This window comes from Leopardus geoffroyi, chromosome D1 (assembly GCF_018350155.1).
Source record: "Leopardus geoffroyi isolate Oge1 chromosome D1, O.geoffroyi_Oge1_pat1.0, whole genome shotgun sequence".
In the NCBI taxonomy this organism is placed as follows: domain Eukaryota; kingdom Metazoa; phylum Chordata; class Mammalia; order Carnivora; family Felidae; genus Leopardus; species Leopardus geoffroyi.
In genome coordinates, this window is record NC_059329.1 from 61374894 (window position 1) to 61391308 (window position 16415).

At 35.0% G+C, this 16415-nt stretch overlaps 2 protein-coding genes across 3 annotated transcripts in view; one reads left to right on the forward strand and one right to left on the reverse strand.

The window, feature by feature from the left end:
- Positions 1-224: 224 nt before the first annotated feature.
- LOC123600432 (olfactory receptor 51G2-like) lies at positions 225-4432 on the reverse strand. Its single transcript, XM_045482488.1, has 2 exons — positions 4426-4432; positions 225-1277 (listed from the first exon to the last, which is right to left on the reverse strand). The coding sequence occupies exons 1-2, from the start codon at positions 4430-4432 to the stop codon at positions 283-285; spliced, it is 1002 nt and encodes a 333-aa protein (XP_045338444.1). The 3' UTR covers positions 225-282.
- Positions 3442-16415, forward strand: part of LOC123601246 (olfactory receptor 52Z1-like) — a 53355-nt gene continuing 40381 nt past the window's right edge. Inside the window, exons 1-2 of one of the 2 annotated variants that reach the window (XM_045484251.1) lie at positions 3468-3532; positions 12608-12673. The gene's annotated coding sequence lies outside the window, so the exon portion shown is untranslated. Of the gene's footprint in view, positions 3533-12607; positions 12674-16415 lie in introns of both variants that reach the window. The other variant, XM_045484250.1, reaches the window with a different exon arrangement.

The following is a 16415-nucleotide window of genomic DNA, read 5'->3' on the forward strand; positions in this document are numbered from 1 at the left end:
CAAGATGAACTATAAGACTATAAACTTCTCTGACTAAAATATATGAACCAGTGGACAAAGAAATAATGCAAATAGTTCATTATTTCAGATTTTATTTCCTGAATAAATTTTATTGTTCAATGTACATTTGTTCAAATCATAGAATAGAAACAGTTTTAAAAGTTACCCAAACCAATATACTGTATAATTCAGAAGAGTCAAACAGAATCTTTGTGGGCTTTTAGAATATCAGCAGCTCTTTGCTTTCATGAAGCATTCTTTCTCTCTTAGGATCGTGCTCATTTATGTTATAAATGTGACTTGGGATTCTCCTGGTCTTCTTTTGGTGAAGAGTTTCTGAATTTTATCTCGTATCTGCTTGGTTTTCACTACATACACAACAGGGTTCATCACAGGGGGAATGAGAAAATGCATGTTAGCCATGGTCACGTAGATACATGAGGGAAGTTTGGGGCCGAAGCGGTGCAGTATGGACAGGCAGATCATGGGTGTGAAAAAGAGAATCACAGCACAGATGTGGGAAATGCAAGTGTTGAGAGCCTTGAGACGGCCACCATAGGATGCAATGCTCAGTACAGTTTTCAGTATCAGGACATATGAAAAGAGGATGAAGAGAAAATCAAGTCCCATAGTGGATAGCACCACAAACAGTCCAAAGATGCTATTGATCCTGGTGTTGGAACAAGAGAGCTTTATGATATCAGGATGCAAGCAGTAGGAATGAGATAGTACATTGGAATCACAGAAGCACAGCGTCCTCAAGAGGATGGGGAGAGGCACCTGCACAGTGAATGTTCGCACTATAATGGCCAAACCTATCCTGGAAATTACACCGTTGGTGAGAATGGAAGAATAGCGCAATGGACGAGAAATGGCCACATAGCGGTCAAAGGCCATTGCCAGTATGATAGCTGACTCAAAATCCTGGAAGGTGTGAATAAAAAACATTTGGGTGAAGCAAGCAGAGAAGGTGAGCTCTCGAGCATCCAGCCAGAAGATCCCCAGCATTGTGGGGAAAGTGAAGAGGGACAGACCCAGATCAGAGACAGCTAGCATGGCCAGGAAGAGATACATAGGCACGTGGAGGGTCTGGTCCTTGCAGATGACTGTCATGATGGTCATGTTGCTCACCAAGGTAATGAAGAACATGGCACAGAAGGGTATGGAGATCCAGATGTGCACAGCCTCCAGCCCAGGTATGCCTGTCACCACAAAGGTGGAGACTCTGGATGTGGTGCTATTGGTGGGCAATATAATGCCAGAGGTGCATGCCTTTCCTAGAACAAAATTTATTGACTCAGTCACAGATGTTAAAATTTGACTTGAACCTTTGACAACTCATAATACATCTTACTTTAAATTGACCCTGAGTTGTCTCTAATATGAAATTAAATGCTGTTTCCCGACACAGAGCATCTAAGCCTCTAGACTAACAAACAAAACCTGCTTTTTTTGATCAAATTCCCTAGATATTGTAGCTTTATGAAGGAAAAATGAGGGAAAAAAAAGTATCATTGGTATTTAGTTTATCTAAGTACTTTAACTGATATAATGTTTGTTATAAATAAATAAATAATAAAAAATCCAAAGTATATGATATGTTCAAGTAAATTTCTTTTAAAAATCCATGCAAATTCATACTTGTTACTGTAATTACAGTGGTACATCATCCCTGGGTATTTCTTACTGCCTTAGACTACCTTGATCCATATTAGACAAAGCTACTTAAACTGTAGTTCTTGGCACATTTTGATATCCTATTATTTCTCCAGTGAGATGAGTGCAGAAATTTAAATAAACCTTTGATTTAAAGGTTTATTTTAAAGCCTGGGTGGCTCAGTCAGTTAAGCATCTGACTTCAACTCAGGTCATGATCTCTCAGTTTGTGAGTTCGAGCGCTGCAGTGGGTTCTGTGCTGACAGCTCAGAGCTTGGAGCCTGCTTTGGATTCTGTGTCTACCTCTCTCTCTGCCTCTCCCTGCTCCTTATCTGTCTCAAAAATAAATAATAATTTAAAAAAATTAAAAATAATAAAAAAGTAAAATAAATCTTTAGAAACTTTTGCATTAATTGACATAATGTATCTATGCTTTAATTTAAACAATTTAATTTAATAATACTAATTATTATTAGTATATAAAAATAAGGTTATTATTGCATGTATTTTTCATTTCATTTCCATTAAACATAATTTTAGTTATATTTATGAAAGTATTTGGTGACTGCAAAATTTTAAGTATACCTTCACTCCATAGGTTATGAAGCACTGTTTCATGATAATTCATTGTTGAATATAAATGTTTTTTTTTCAATTGAACATGAACAAAATCAGCAAGAATTTAGTTCTATATATTTAAAAATACTAAAATTTTGAACAAATTGTTTAATTTTTTTAATGTTTATTTATTTTTGAGATAGAGACAGAGTGCAATCTGGGGAGGGGCAGAGAGAGAGAGGGAGAAACAGAATCTGAAGCAGGCTCCAGGCTCTGAGCTGTCAGCACAGAGCCTGATGAGGGGCTTGAACTCACGAACTGTGACATCATAACCTGAGCCGAAGTCGAAGTAATTGAGCCACCCTGGTGTCCCTAGATTGCTTAATTAAAAAAAAAAAATCATGTTCATGGTTATGTTTGACCATGTTTGACCAAAGTATTGTAAATATTTTGAATTTTAATTAAAAAGATCTAGAGATATTTTGCATAGTTACTATGTACTTGTGTAAGCAAACAGTTCATTTTTAATGATGATAACAAAATGTTATACAATGCTTATTTTATTGACTTAATTCAATATAGGTATGGTTATTTATTCATCCAAATATTCAATAAATATCAATTATTTTTCTCCATATTCTTATTGGCTCTAAGCTTGAAGATTATAACAAAGATCTAGGAAAGTAAAATTAGCAACTTCTTTGAAGAAGTGACAAGCCTATTTAATAATCAACAAAATGCACAGTATGTCAGAGATGAGACCGTTTTCATAGTCTTCATTACCAAAACTTATTTATTTAAATAAAACAATGAATCTTGTGATACGCTGAATCTCTTTCCCACAGACAGCAAAGTATACATTTTTATGAGTTCACCTCTCACCAGATTCTGTTTTTATGGAACTACATAGACATTGCATTTATACTTATATACCCTTCCTATCGTAGCAGTTATCTCACAATGACAATAAGCCATACAAATATTTGCACATATGCCTTTCCCAACCCCTCATCTACCCTCACTCACCAAAGTCATCCTTGGTATCATTTGTGGGCCTTTGTAGAGATGTGCACTTCTAAATCATCATTCCCTGGGTGGAGCTGATGGGCCTTAGCTGTGGTGGCCTGAGTATTTCCCAGCTGTTCCTATTTGAATTCTCCCTTAAGTCTAATCTTTGGTCAGATTAAGAGTCTCAGATAAAATAATAATGGTTTTTTTTTAAAAAGTTTTTCTATAAAGTCTGACTACCTAACTTGGTTGGCATTGTGGGTAAGAAGCTGGAAAATCCAGCCCATTTGTCTCTGCTTCCATTTGACAGGTTAGTGAATTTTTCAAAATCTTAATTCATGTCAATTTGGATCAGACTTTTAGAAATACTAACAAGGGAATCACTATATTTCTATGCATTGTGTTTAAAAATTACAAAAATTGAAATTATCTTCAAGAGGCTTTATTAGTATTTTTTTTAATCTGGAGTTTTGTTGTAAAAGATAGAGAATGGAGGTAGAATGGCTAGAAAACTCACTCTTTGTTGGATAAAACTCATTCTGCTTAGTCAAATCATTGCACCTTCCAACATTAAGGGTCTGGTGCCATGTTTATTCACAATGCCTTTTATCATGCATGGGTTTTGCAAAGCATTTTCAGAATCCAGAGTCTACACTTGTTGTTTTCAAAGGATGTCCATGTTTAGATATGAGGCTGAATCTCATGGTCGGTGTAAACACAGGCATGGGTGGCTAGAAAACTCACTCTTTGTTGGATAAAACTCATTCTGCTTAGTCAAATCATTGCACCTTCCAACATTAAGGGTCTGGTGCCATGTTTATTCACAATGCCTTTTATCATGCATGGGTTTTGCAAAGCATTTTCAGAATCCAGAGTCTACACTTGTTGTTTTCAAAGGATGTCCATGTTTAGATATGAGGCTGAATCTCATGGTCGGTGTAAACACAGGCATGGGTAGTTGTGCACTTCTCTAGTTCAGGAATACGTTAAACCCACTCACTTTTCTTTGGCTCAATAGCATTGTCCAACTGTTTCAGGTTCTTGAGGGAAAACAAATTAGAGATACTTTCACAGAAAGAAACACCTCTAGATTCCTGTAGTTCCTCGTATTACAGGCTAGAGTGTCTCTACTCACTAATTTATCCATAGTCTCTTTGTTCTTAGTCTTTTCCAAATGCAAGTAAACAATATCTTCTCTCTTACCTGACATCTCAAGGTAGAGTGTTTGCTAAAGTCCTGCAGGGGCAGCTTTCTCTTCCATGTCCAAAATCAAGAGTCCTATGACCTGGTTTGAGCTTCTTTATTATTCATGCAGCTATCTCACGAGGATATAATCTCCTAGGAAGCCCCAGTCTCTTCTTGATTTATTTATTTTGAAAGTTAATTTATTTATTTTAAGAGAGAGGGAGCACGCACACATGGGAAGTGCAGAGAGAGAGAGACGGAGAGAGAAAATCCAAAGCAGGCTCCACACTGTCAGCACAGAGCCCAATGCAGGGCTTGAACCCACGAAATGTGAGATCATGATCTGAGCCATAATCAAGAGTCTGACAGTCAGTTGACTGAGCCACCAGGTGCCACTTTTCTTGATTTAAAGTCCATTCTTCATTGTTTCCTAGGGAAGCTCCAGAAATAGCCCAAGTACTGGGTACTTTTTTTGCATCAGGTTAATTGAAAGCCTCTCATTAAGTCTTGGTGTCATCTCATTTCACTCTGAAGCGAATTGTTGTTGTTTTTTTTTTTTTAATTTTTTTTCCCAACGTTTATTTTTATTTTTGGGACAGAGAGAGACAGAGCATGAACGGGGGAGGGGCAGAGAGAGAGGGAGACACAGAATCGGAAACAGGCTCCAGGCTCTGAGCCATCAGCCCAGAGCCCGACGCGGGGCTCGAACTCACGGACCGCGAGATCGTGACCTGGCTGAAGTCGGACGCTTAACCGACTGCGCCACCCAGGCGCCCCTGAAGCGAATTGTTTTAATGTAGTATCTACATCTTGGGATTGTTCATGTCTTCTACAATATGTTTTGAGATTTCTCAAAATTTAATTGCTTCACAGACATCTGTTTGAATTCTGCTATTGTTCCATTTATACTATATGTTTCAGAAACCCTATAGAATATATGTAGAAATTACCTTGGAATTCTAAATTATAAACTATATAAACTTTCCCATCATCATTCCACACTGTACCCCTACACACACCATGCACCTTACACATAACTGCATGTCAAGGACCTTTTTTGGTCATGTAGTTTCACATAAACATATGGACTTTCAGGCTAGCAGAATGCACAGATTCAATGGCATTCAACAGGAGTAGTCAAATTTCCACAAATTCCACAAAATAGCATTAGACTCTCCTTGTGATGAATCATGTTAAGGAATTAAAAAAAAAACACTTTTATGTGTCTTTTATTATTTACTTTCTCACATAAAAAGCCATATATTCTCCTCATTTCAATTAGCAAATCATGTTCAGTTTGAACAAGCTGAAATTCAAATATATTAATTTATCGAACCCCCCCCCCCCCCGTCAGACAACTAATATGTAGCCAATCTAGGATTCAAAGGTAATTCATGGTCCCCAGCATGTTCTCCCTTTATCAAAATATACTTCAAAAATAACATCAAAGTTATAATTTTTTATAAACCTGACTTGTATTGATAAAGTATCTTTTCTCTGATGAAAAATGTTTATTTCCCCTTCTATGGAGGAAAAGCAATCATAATGGAAATCACTTAAGTGCAAAATTGGTTGATCAGCTATCTCCACTGATTCTTCTTGTCCTGAGGCTTTCTATATTCATAATAATGCTGTGAATTGAAGCCACTAATATATATAAATAAAATACCACTGAGAATGATATATTACCCAAAGTAGCTTCCTATTTCCCTGGGTGTTTTTGTCATTATTATTTTTTTAATTTAAAGATAGAAATATTGAAATATAGATCATAATTAATAATCCTTTACTCATTAAAATTTTTTGTGTGACTTAGATTAAAATAAAATAGGTAGTTTCCTGTCTACTCAAAGTTGTGAAGACCTATGACCTTTGAGAAAAAGTATAAGTTAAATGTGGGACTGGGAACCAGAGAAAGAGGTCTTGCATAAATGATTCCTAACATGTGAGGACAGATTCTTAGATGAGGTGTTCAAACTGAAAGTTCAGTCACCTCCAGGAAAAAGAATATTTCTTTTTTTGTATTCTCCTGTTGATTTATCAGATATATCAAGGCCCAACACAGAGAAGGCATTACATAAATGTTACATTAGTATTAACAGATCCAGCAATATGCTATTTATTGAAGATATGCATTGAACAACTTTGTGTGTTAATGTGTTAATGATGGTAGTTGTATTCTTGAGATATAGCTGTGAGAAATGACTATATAAAATGTCATTATGGAATTCATCAATTTAACCTCTCAGGAGCCTTTGAGAATAACTAAAGATAATACATAAAGATGTGTAGAATCTCAGAGTACTAGGTAGTATACACCATTTAACTCCAGCTTTACTAAATGTAAAAATTCCTACTATTCCTATCAGTGAAATGGCAAACAGAACCAAAAACACCTGAATAAACACAGAACATATCCAGACTGTGAACTGAGAATACTTATGTCAACTCTCTTACTTGTGCAGGAACACTTTTGCACAAGGAATTAAAGATGTAAAACAGCAAATAAACCCATCCTTTGTTTTATTAAATTCCTGAAAATAAATTTATTCAAATAATCAATAGGCAATCTGGGCAAATGGAAATTATTTGAGAGAAATAGATTGCTCACGTAGAAAAACAGCTTAGGTCCTTTATCGAACAACAGTTTATTTATCAAGATGGCTTTCACTTTCCATACCACATTATTTCTACCCTAAACTATTATGCCATAAGATTTATATATTGCCATTCAGTTCCAACCTTCAAAAAGATATCTCAGATCTTGGGTCCGGATCCCAAAACCCTAGAAATATCCCAACCTGACCACTTTCTTCTGAAGTACTACTAGAAATATGTCAAAGTAGTGTTCTCTATTAGTTCAATTAGTAAGTTATGGATCTAGTTTATACTTGGTGTCCTACCATGCCTTAAGACCCCATAACTCATGAATCTCCTGCTTGGAGATATCCAAGATGCAACATGAGGTAAACCTCATGTTGTGCCTGGTCTCCGACTTCTTAACACCGAGTTTCAAATTACTGAGATTATATTTCATCATGAATAAGGAACACTTGCTTTTATGCAATCCTTTCACATTTGCTTCCATTGATGCAAATTTGCCTTATTAATAGACATACTTTTGTTTGTCTTTCTGTTGTTATTGCTAATTTGTGTGTTTAAGAAGTTTCACGTGGGTGAAGGCAAATCCACAACTGATAAGTCTGTCTGTCCTTGAGATGGCTGCAAGGACTGATGAAGACAGAAGGCCTCCACAGTACAGCAGACTTAAAGGAGCAATTTTGCCTTACGTCACCAAAAGGATTAGGAGAACTTGTCTCAGCTCTTTTCCTATTTACCATGGGAATCTGGTTGGTGGAGAGAGAGCTCTTCTTTTAATGTTCTATCTGCCAGGAATTGCATATTTATTAAATCTGCAGTTTAGATAGCCAGTAACTAAGGACCCAGGACACCAGGTGCATGAACAATTTAATTTCCCAAGTATTATCAGGCATGTGTTGATTTGTCTCATTCCAAGTGTTTTCCTCTCCATGACAGATTATGCATCTTAACTGTAGCTGTGCCAAAACTCTCATTAGTGCGCCTGTCTTTTCAAATGGCATATTTATACCAAATATAATTTATAATGACTTTGGCCTCTTTGGGAAAGTCTCAATGTGAAGAATTGTCTATTTGAGAAGTGCCCTAAAATAAAAAAGAAGTAAAATGTGAACTTGTGACTTGTTTAAGGAAGCTTCCAAAAGGAATTCAGGCAGGATTGTTAGACTAGGTTATTAGCATAAATAAGTAGACAAAATTTTACAGAGAACTTTAGTTCATGAAAATATGATCTAGTACTCCCATATACATCAATCAGTTGATATATTGGTAGAAATTACAGTTGAAAAATTTGATTTTGAAAAATTTGAGTTTTACTATCTAATATTATCCAGAATAATCTTAGATGCAAATATTTTGACACAGTGAAGGCAGAATCACAGTGGAGGCAGGACAAGGATATAAAGACATGAAAAGGTTTTGAGGGTGACTCTGAATGGGGTCCTGGTTTAGAAATTTGGATTTAATGATGTTCCCCAATCAAGTGCCTACATGGACTCAAATTTTCTGAAAAAATAGTTTGCCTTTATTTTAAATATAAAGATAGAACTGAGATAATAGGGACTCTAAAAGTATCTATTTGAATATTTTGAAATACAAATTTAAGTAATTTACCAAAGAATTTGCACACATGTCCAATAATACATAACAAAGATCATGCCTTACTAATAATCAATATAACAATACAAATTAAGGGAATAACAATACACTTTTTTTTCCCATTTGGTCTAGTATGTTAGGAAATTTAAGAGATTGGCAAGTGTGAAAGAAAAGAAGTCAAATCTTTATACTTCTCTGGATGTATATTTACTTAACATTTTTGAAAAGAAGCTAAACAGGAATTAAATATGTACTAAGATGGTATAATTATTTATATTTGTGAAACATAAGCAGTCTAAAAATCAGAGAGGTGCTTAATATATTACATTCTTACTGTGCAGTATTAAGTATCATTTATTTATTTATTTTTTAAGGAGGCTTCATGCCCAGCATGGAACCCAGTGTAGGGCTTAAACTCATGACCCTGAGATCAAGACTTAAGCTGAGATCAAGAGTGTGACATTTAACCTACTGAGCCACCCAGGGTCCCCAATATGAACTATCTTTTAAAACTCAGAGGGACATTTTTTGTACTATCATGGAAATATGCCTTTGATAAATCCTTGAGAAAAAAAACCACAAGATATAGAAAGATACAGTCTGAAGCCATGTACTAAATAACTTTAATATATTTTCTTTTTTAAATGTTTCTTTTCTTTTTTTAATGTTTATTTATTTTTGAGAGAGAGAGAGAGAACTCGCCCATGTGAGCACACAAGTGGAGAAGGGGCAGAAAGAGATTGGGCAGAGGACCCGAAGCAGAAAGCCTGATGCGGGGCTCGTGAACTTAGAAATCATTACCTGAGTTTAACTTGGATGTTTAACTGACTGAGACACCCAGGCATCCCAAAATTTATTTTATTTTTTATGCAGAAAGATAAAGTTAGACAGTTTTGTTTTGTTAACTCTGGGGAAAATAGTTGTTGCAATAAATTACATGGAAAAAAGTTTGACAGCATGCAAGTATTTATTTGTATTAAATACTTTTTTTAAAAAAAATTAAATTTTATTTATTTATTTTGAGAAAGAGATAGAGAAAGGCAGAGAGAGAGGAGAGAGGGAAGGGAGAGAATCCCAAGCAGGCTCCGTGCTGTCAGCACAGAGCCCGATGTGGGGCTCAGGAACCCATGAACTGTGAGATCATGACCTGAGTCAAAATCAAGAGTCAGATGCTGAACTGACTGAGCCACCCAGGAGCCCCTGTATTAAATATTTTTAAGTAGTTATTATTCTATTTGCTAAGAAGCTTAACATTTCCTAAACAGCCAATCTTGTTTAAACATAGTTCTGGTTTACATGTTTTCACTCCAGCTTGCTTTTCATATAACAAAGGAAGAAATTGCTCAGATCCACTGTGTTCAAATAAAAATGAAAGCTTTTGGTTTCTCCAGTACAAAAAGATGCTCTATGGTGTACAACATCTAAAAGATGCTTCCTCCTTTCTCAGATCCCTTGGGGTGAAAATAAATTTAAGCTTCTTAGCTAGGGGTTGGGAGCCCACAGTACCTTTTAAATCTCAGTAGAGCTTTCTGGGTACTTGGGAGACCTTCTCTTGTTGGCCTGTAAGCTACCATTAAACGACCAAGCCTTTGAAGTAAAACTGCTTCCGCACACAGAGCTGTGGGGTTTTGTGTCTTCCAGGGAGGGACAGTCCTGCCAACAGACACATGGGAAAGTGAAAAGGCCATTCGCCGTGTAGTAAGTGAAGTATTTCAGAGATAAATAATAGCAACTACCATTGTAAATGTCCTTTCAAGTAAATTGGTTATAATGTTCTTTCAAGTAAACTTATATAATAATAACCAGTTTTCCAGGGTAAAGGGACCCATAAGAATGGCTAGTGTTGAGTTAGGGTATGTGAGATTTGGGGAATTAAATTGTTCAGAGAATCCTGCGTTTGATAAACTATACATTTTAAAGTTAAATGTAAAGTTAAAGTCACATGCTTGTTTGAATTTCATCTGTATTTTCTTCTGAGTACTAATTGGTCTAGTCATGATCAATTTAAAGAGTGTCTGTTAATGCTACCTGTGCATATTGTGGTTACACAGCTAGTATTAGATTCCCAAATTACATGGACTGCATTTCTTGATTTGATAGCTTTCCCTGGAATCCTGAAACCTGTGTCTCAGGAATATATTTTGCAACATGAGTTAGATTTGACTCAATCAGCATGTTCTGTTTTTAGGTGCTGTTTTTAGGTTCATGGAGAGATCAAATGCTTTTGCAAATTTTGGGACTTTTCTCCCCACCTTGTTTAGCAAAAGTGCTTTTCCCAATATAAATGTTGAGTTCATGCCTACTGGTAATAATAGTCATCTTCTTTACAAGTTTCAAGATGAGGATTTGTGTTTTGGGAAAATGACCATTTGAAACCAAACTTAGGTGTTCAGATAAAATATAAACTTGACCTGGGTGAAGAGCTGTTCTGCTAATATTTAGAGACTTGTCAGTCTGCAACGTCAACGCTGTATTGATAATACTAAGCTGCCATAATATTCCTGATCTCGGTTCTCTGTAAAGTCACTATAATTTTGCAGAATTACACAAGGAAGGTTGTTCCTTTGCAAAGGAAACATATTTGCTTTTACCCAACTGATGCTTCTTTAGAATCTTCCTTAAATTCAACTGATCATTGGAACCATCTGCAATATCCCTAAGTTAAAATTTATACAGAGTGAAGTAGATATGGATATAAATTTGATATATACCTCTCAATCAGACCTCAACACAGTACTACACAGTGACTTTTGCAAGTTTTGTTTTTCAATTCTGTCAGCATTGTAATAAGCTCTTTTACTGTTTTCTGTTTAATTTTTCTAAATACCCATTAAGAGGTATGATTACCCATATCTTGACTGCAAGGAATATTAGTTCTTCGAAAGGTAAAATGACTGTTGAGATTACATAAGAGGGAAAAGACAAAGCCAATTTTTAAACCATAATAATTTAGTTTCTTTCATAATGCTGTTTTACTTTAATGGTTTACTCCAATGCTTGGAATGATACCTGACAAACAACATTCTTGTTAAAATGTACATAATTGATATAAGGTAGTATGACATGACATGACATGATGTGACATGACATAAAATGACATAGTGTAACTTCAAAGGGGAAGCAGGTAAAATAAAATTTTCCTTTCAGCAGCTGATATAAGAATGGATTTAGAGCTAGATCTTTTCTTACTTTAAGTTTGCTTATTATTTGAGAGAGAGAGAGAGAGATCATGAGCTGGGGAGAGGCAGAGAGAGAAAGGGAGAGAGAATACCAAGCACCTCAGAGCCCCATGTGAAGCTCGAACCCATGAACCATGCGATCATGACCAGAACTGAAATCAAGAGTCGGACTCAGTTTAACTGACTGAGACACCCAGGCACCCCAAGCCATATCATTTCTTTAACCAAAAAAATATTTATTATATTCATATATAACATATTATAATATGTAATGTATAGTTACATTATAAATGCATTTATATTTAAATATATATTTGAATAATTATTTATAATTACCTGTGTAAAATATTATAAATAATATTTACATATATGATATATTTATATGTAAAAATAATAAAGAAACAGGGCTAATGGGATGGAATAGAATGAATTATATTCAATTTGTTGTTTGAAGCTGGAGTTATAGTAAAACAAGAAGCTTTTATGCTAGTAACTAAGATGCATTCATAACAGATACATGTATGTGAATGACTATGTTTATGTATGTGTAATTGCAGGATATTTTTATAATCAGATGTGTTATGTGTTTTTAGCCCACTGCTACCAGGGGCATTTCTCATTTATACATGTTTAAGATAGAGCCTTTAGTAAATCAAAGTGAAACTTTTTTTTAGAAATTTGTGTAAGAACATAGCTTTTGGTTGGACTTTGAAGGAAAAATACCCCCCCACACACACATACACACACATATATATAACACACTCAATATCCGTATATTATTTTGGTGAATTAATATTTATATTAATTAGTTTGTTTTCTTATAGAAATTCAAGTACTAGGATCCAGGAAATGTATATTGACTTCACCACTAGTATTTGAAGATGGGCCAGGTATCAGCTATTCTTTAATTTTTTCTAGAATTCTCTTTCTTTTATTCTTTCCTCCCTCTCTTCCTCTTTTTCTCTTCCCTTCTTCTTTTCCTGTGTACCACTGTCTTTTTCTGCCTTTCCATCTCTGTTTCTGTTGCCTCTTTTCTTTCTCCAACACATATTTAAGCTCCTCATTGACCTGGAATATTGGTTTGATCAACTTGACCTTACTTTTTTTTTTTTTATAATGTATTCAAAAATATAAATAACACATGGGAGAGGTTTGATAGACATACTAGATAGATACTCTGACCTATATGTATATATAACAGCTTATATATACATATCATTTCTCTCATATATTTTGATTTTTAATAAAATCCATTCATGGCTTTAATATGAAATCTCAGAGTAAAAGAATGTGAGAGTATATTATTTTGTAGAAATATTTTAATATTTCCTAACAATCAGTGTGTGTCCTAGAGAAGTTAATAAGGATTTTTATAATGTTTGAAATTCACTTAGACATACATTTGTATTGAATTGAGTATGATAAAGGCCAAGAAACAAATGTTGATTGGTAAGGTTTTAGGCAGTGAGTGTGCAGTGTGCTTTTGCTCTGTCTCATACATTTAATCCTCACAGAATTACTTAATAAAGTATCATTAATACAAATTTACTGAAAAAAAACCCTGAAATTTAGTGAAATTAGTGAAATCAAGCAATTTACCTAAATCCTTATTAATCAAGTCAGCCATTTACCTATACAAATTGTTTATCATAATATATAAGGTTTTTCAGGAAAAAAATCTCATTTAGAGAAATAACCTGTAATCTCAAGTACTTGCAGATTAGTCAACAGGGCAGAAAAATAATAAAAAAATTCAAAAGTTTATGGGTGTAATGATAGGAGCATTAAAAGGTACCAAAAGAAGGAAGTTTGTTCAATTATTTTGAAAGGGGTTAGGGAATACTTTTTGGACAAGATAAATCTGAGATTTATTTTTAAGACTGAAGAGAAGTTCATGAGGTATGTAAGAAAGAGGGATATTTCTGGAGAAAGCACAAGAAAAAGTTGTAAGCATCGATAAGGGTTAAATTAGCCCTTATGCTTAGGGTACACATTTGAATTTCCTTTGAAGCATATGGGTAGAGATATCTATGGGTCAGCTGAATATATATTCAGAAAAGGTATGTGGGTTGGATATGGAAATTTGGGAGTTAACTAAAGCCTTGAGAGTACTCAAGTTGCCCATAAATTTTATATAAATCAGAAGAGAAGATAAGTAAATCAATTTGAACTAGAGAAGCCATGCCTTTTGTTCAAAGCCACCTTTAGATTTCTAAGGGATAGGATGCATATAGGGTGTTATAATTCCTTAAAATGGAGAAAAAATGAAAGACACTGTTGACAAAAATATTAAAAGAGGACATAGAGATTTTTTTTTCAGTGTGGATGTGCACCATTTAGATCAGAGTCAAATAGGTAAATGTGTAAAAAAATATAACTTGGCACTCATCCTAGATACAATAAATTTCTAGTAGTGGGGTCAAGTAATTTCACAAACTACAGTGACATTTTCTTTATGAATGAGTTGAAAGGAAGGATTTGCAGAAGATATCCTGAAGAGATACATTTTGATGAACTACAGATTTAGAATAATTAAAAAGCTATTTCTTAGACAAAAATCTTATATTTTTGATAAGCTTTATGGAGGTGAAAACTACCTAGAATAAAATTTACCCGTTTTAATAGTACAATATGATGAAATATATATATATATATATATATATATATATATATATATATATACACCATTCAATCAGTACATTAGCCATGGTATGGGCATTTTCTTTAAAAAAATTTTTTTTAATGTTTATTCATTTTTGAGAGAGAGAGAGACAGACAGAGCAGGGGAGGGGCAAAGAGAGGAGACACAGAATCTGAAGCAGGATCCAGGCTCTGAGCTGTCAGCACAGAGCCCGACATGGGGCTCAAACTCACGAACCATGAGATTATGACCTGAGATGAAGTCGGACGCTCAACTGACTGAGCCACCCAGGCACCCCAGTATGGGACATTTTCATCTCCCAAAAAGATAGATCTGCCTGTTTGCAGCCAATCTCTTCACACTCCCTGTTCATCTCTCAAACCTCTGAGCAAATATCACTATGGCATTGTTTTTTCTAGAATTTCATATAAATGAGGTCATACATCTTTGACCTTTTATTTTTGCCTTCTTTCACATAGCATTAGTGATCCATTCATTCTGTTGCATCTATCAGTAATCTCTTCCTTTTTTAAAAAAAGTTTATTTATGTATTTATTTTGAGAGAGAGAGAGAAGGAGAGAGAGGGTGAGAGAGAATCCCAACTAGACTCTGCACTGTCAGTGCAGAGCCTGACACAGGGCTTGAATTCATGAACCACAAGATCATGACCAAAATCAAGAGTCAAATACTCAACTGACTGAGCCACTCAGGCACCCCCCTCTTTGATTTAAATTGTGTAGATTTGTCACAGTTTGTTTATTCATTCAACAGTGGTTGTATATTTGTTTTTTTTTCCGGGTTTTTTGCTAGTATGAATAAAAATATTATGGATAAATGTGTACAAGTCTTTGTGTGAACATGAGTTTTCATTTCTCTTGGCCCAACTTTTTTTTTAATTTTATTTTTTTAATTACACCCAAATTAGTTAGCATATAGTGCAACAATGATTTCAAGAGTAGATTCCCTAATGCCCCTTACCCATTTAGCCCATCCCTCCTCCCCACAACCCTTCCAGTAACCCTCTGTTTGTTCTCAATATTTAAGAGTCTCTTATGTTTTGTCCCCCTCCCTGTTTTTATATTATTTTTGCTTCCCTTCCCTTATGTTCATCTATTTTGTGTCTTAAAGCCCTCATACGAGTGAAGTCATATGATATTTGTCTTCTCTGACTAATTTCACTTAGCATAATACCCTCTAGTTCCATCCATGTTGTTGCAAATGGCAAGATTTCATTCATTTTGATTGCTGAATGATACTCCATTGTATATATGTACCACATCTTCTTTATCCATTCATCCATTGATGGACATTTGGGCTCTTTCCATACCTTGGCTATTGTTGATAGTGCTGCTATAAACATGGGGGTGCATGTATCCCTCTGAAACAGCATACCTGTACCCCTTGGATAAATACCTAGTAGTGCAATTGCTGGGTCATAGGGTAGTTCTATTTTTAAGTTTTTGAGGAACCTCCGTACTGTTTTCCAGAGTGGCTGCACCAGCTTGCATTCCCACCAGCAGTGCAAGAGATCCTCTTTCTCTGTATCCTCGCCAATATCTGTTGTTGCCTGAGTTGTTAATGTTAGCCATTCTGACAGGTGTAAGGTGGTATCTCATTGTGGTTTTGATTTGTATTTCCCTGATGATGAATGACGTTGAGAATTTTTTCATGTGTTGGTTGGCCATCTGGATGTCTTCTTTGGAGAAGCATCTATTCATGTCTTTTGACTCTTGGGCCAACTTTTAAGAGTGAAATTTCTGGGTAATGCTAACTGTATGATAAGTGTATGTATAACTTTATAAGAAACTGCCAAACTGTGTTCCAAAGAAGTTGTACCACTTACATTCCAGGAGAGAGAGTTCCAGCTGTTCATATCCTCATCAACACATGGCATTTTCAGTCTTTTTAATTCTAGCCATTCTAATGGTATCCTATTGTATTTATTTACATTCACCTAACAGATAATGATGTTCTACATCTTTTCATGTACT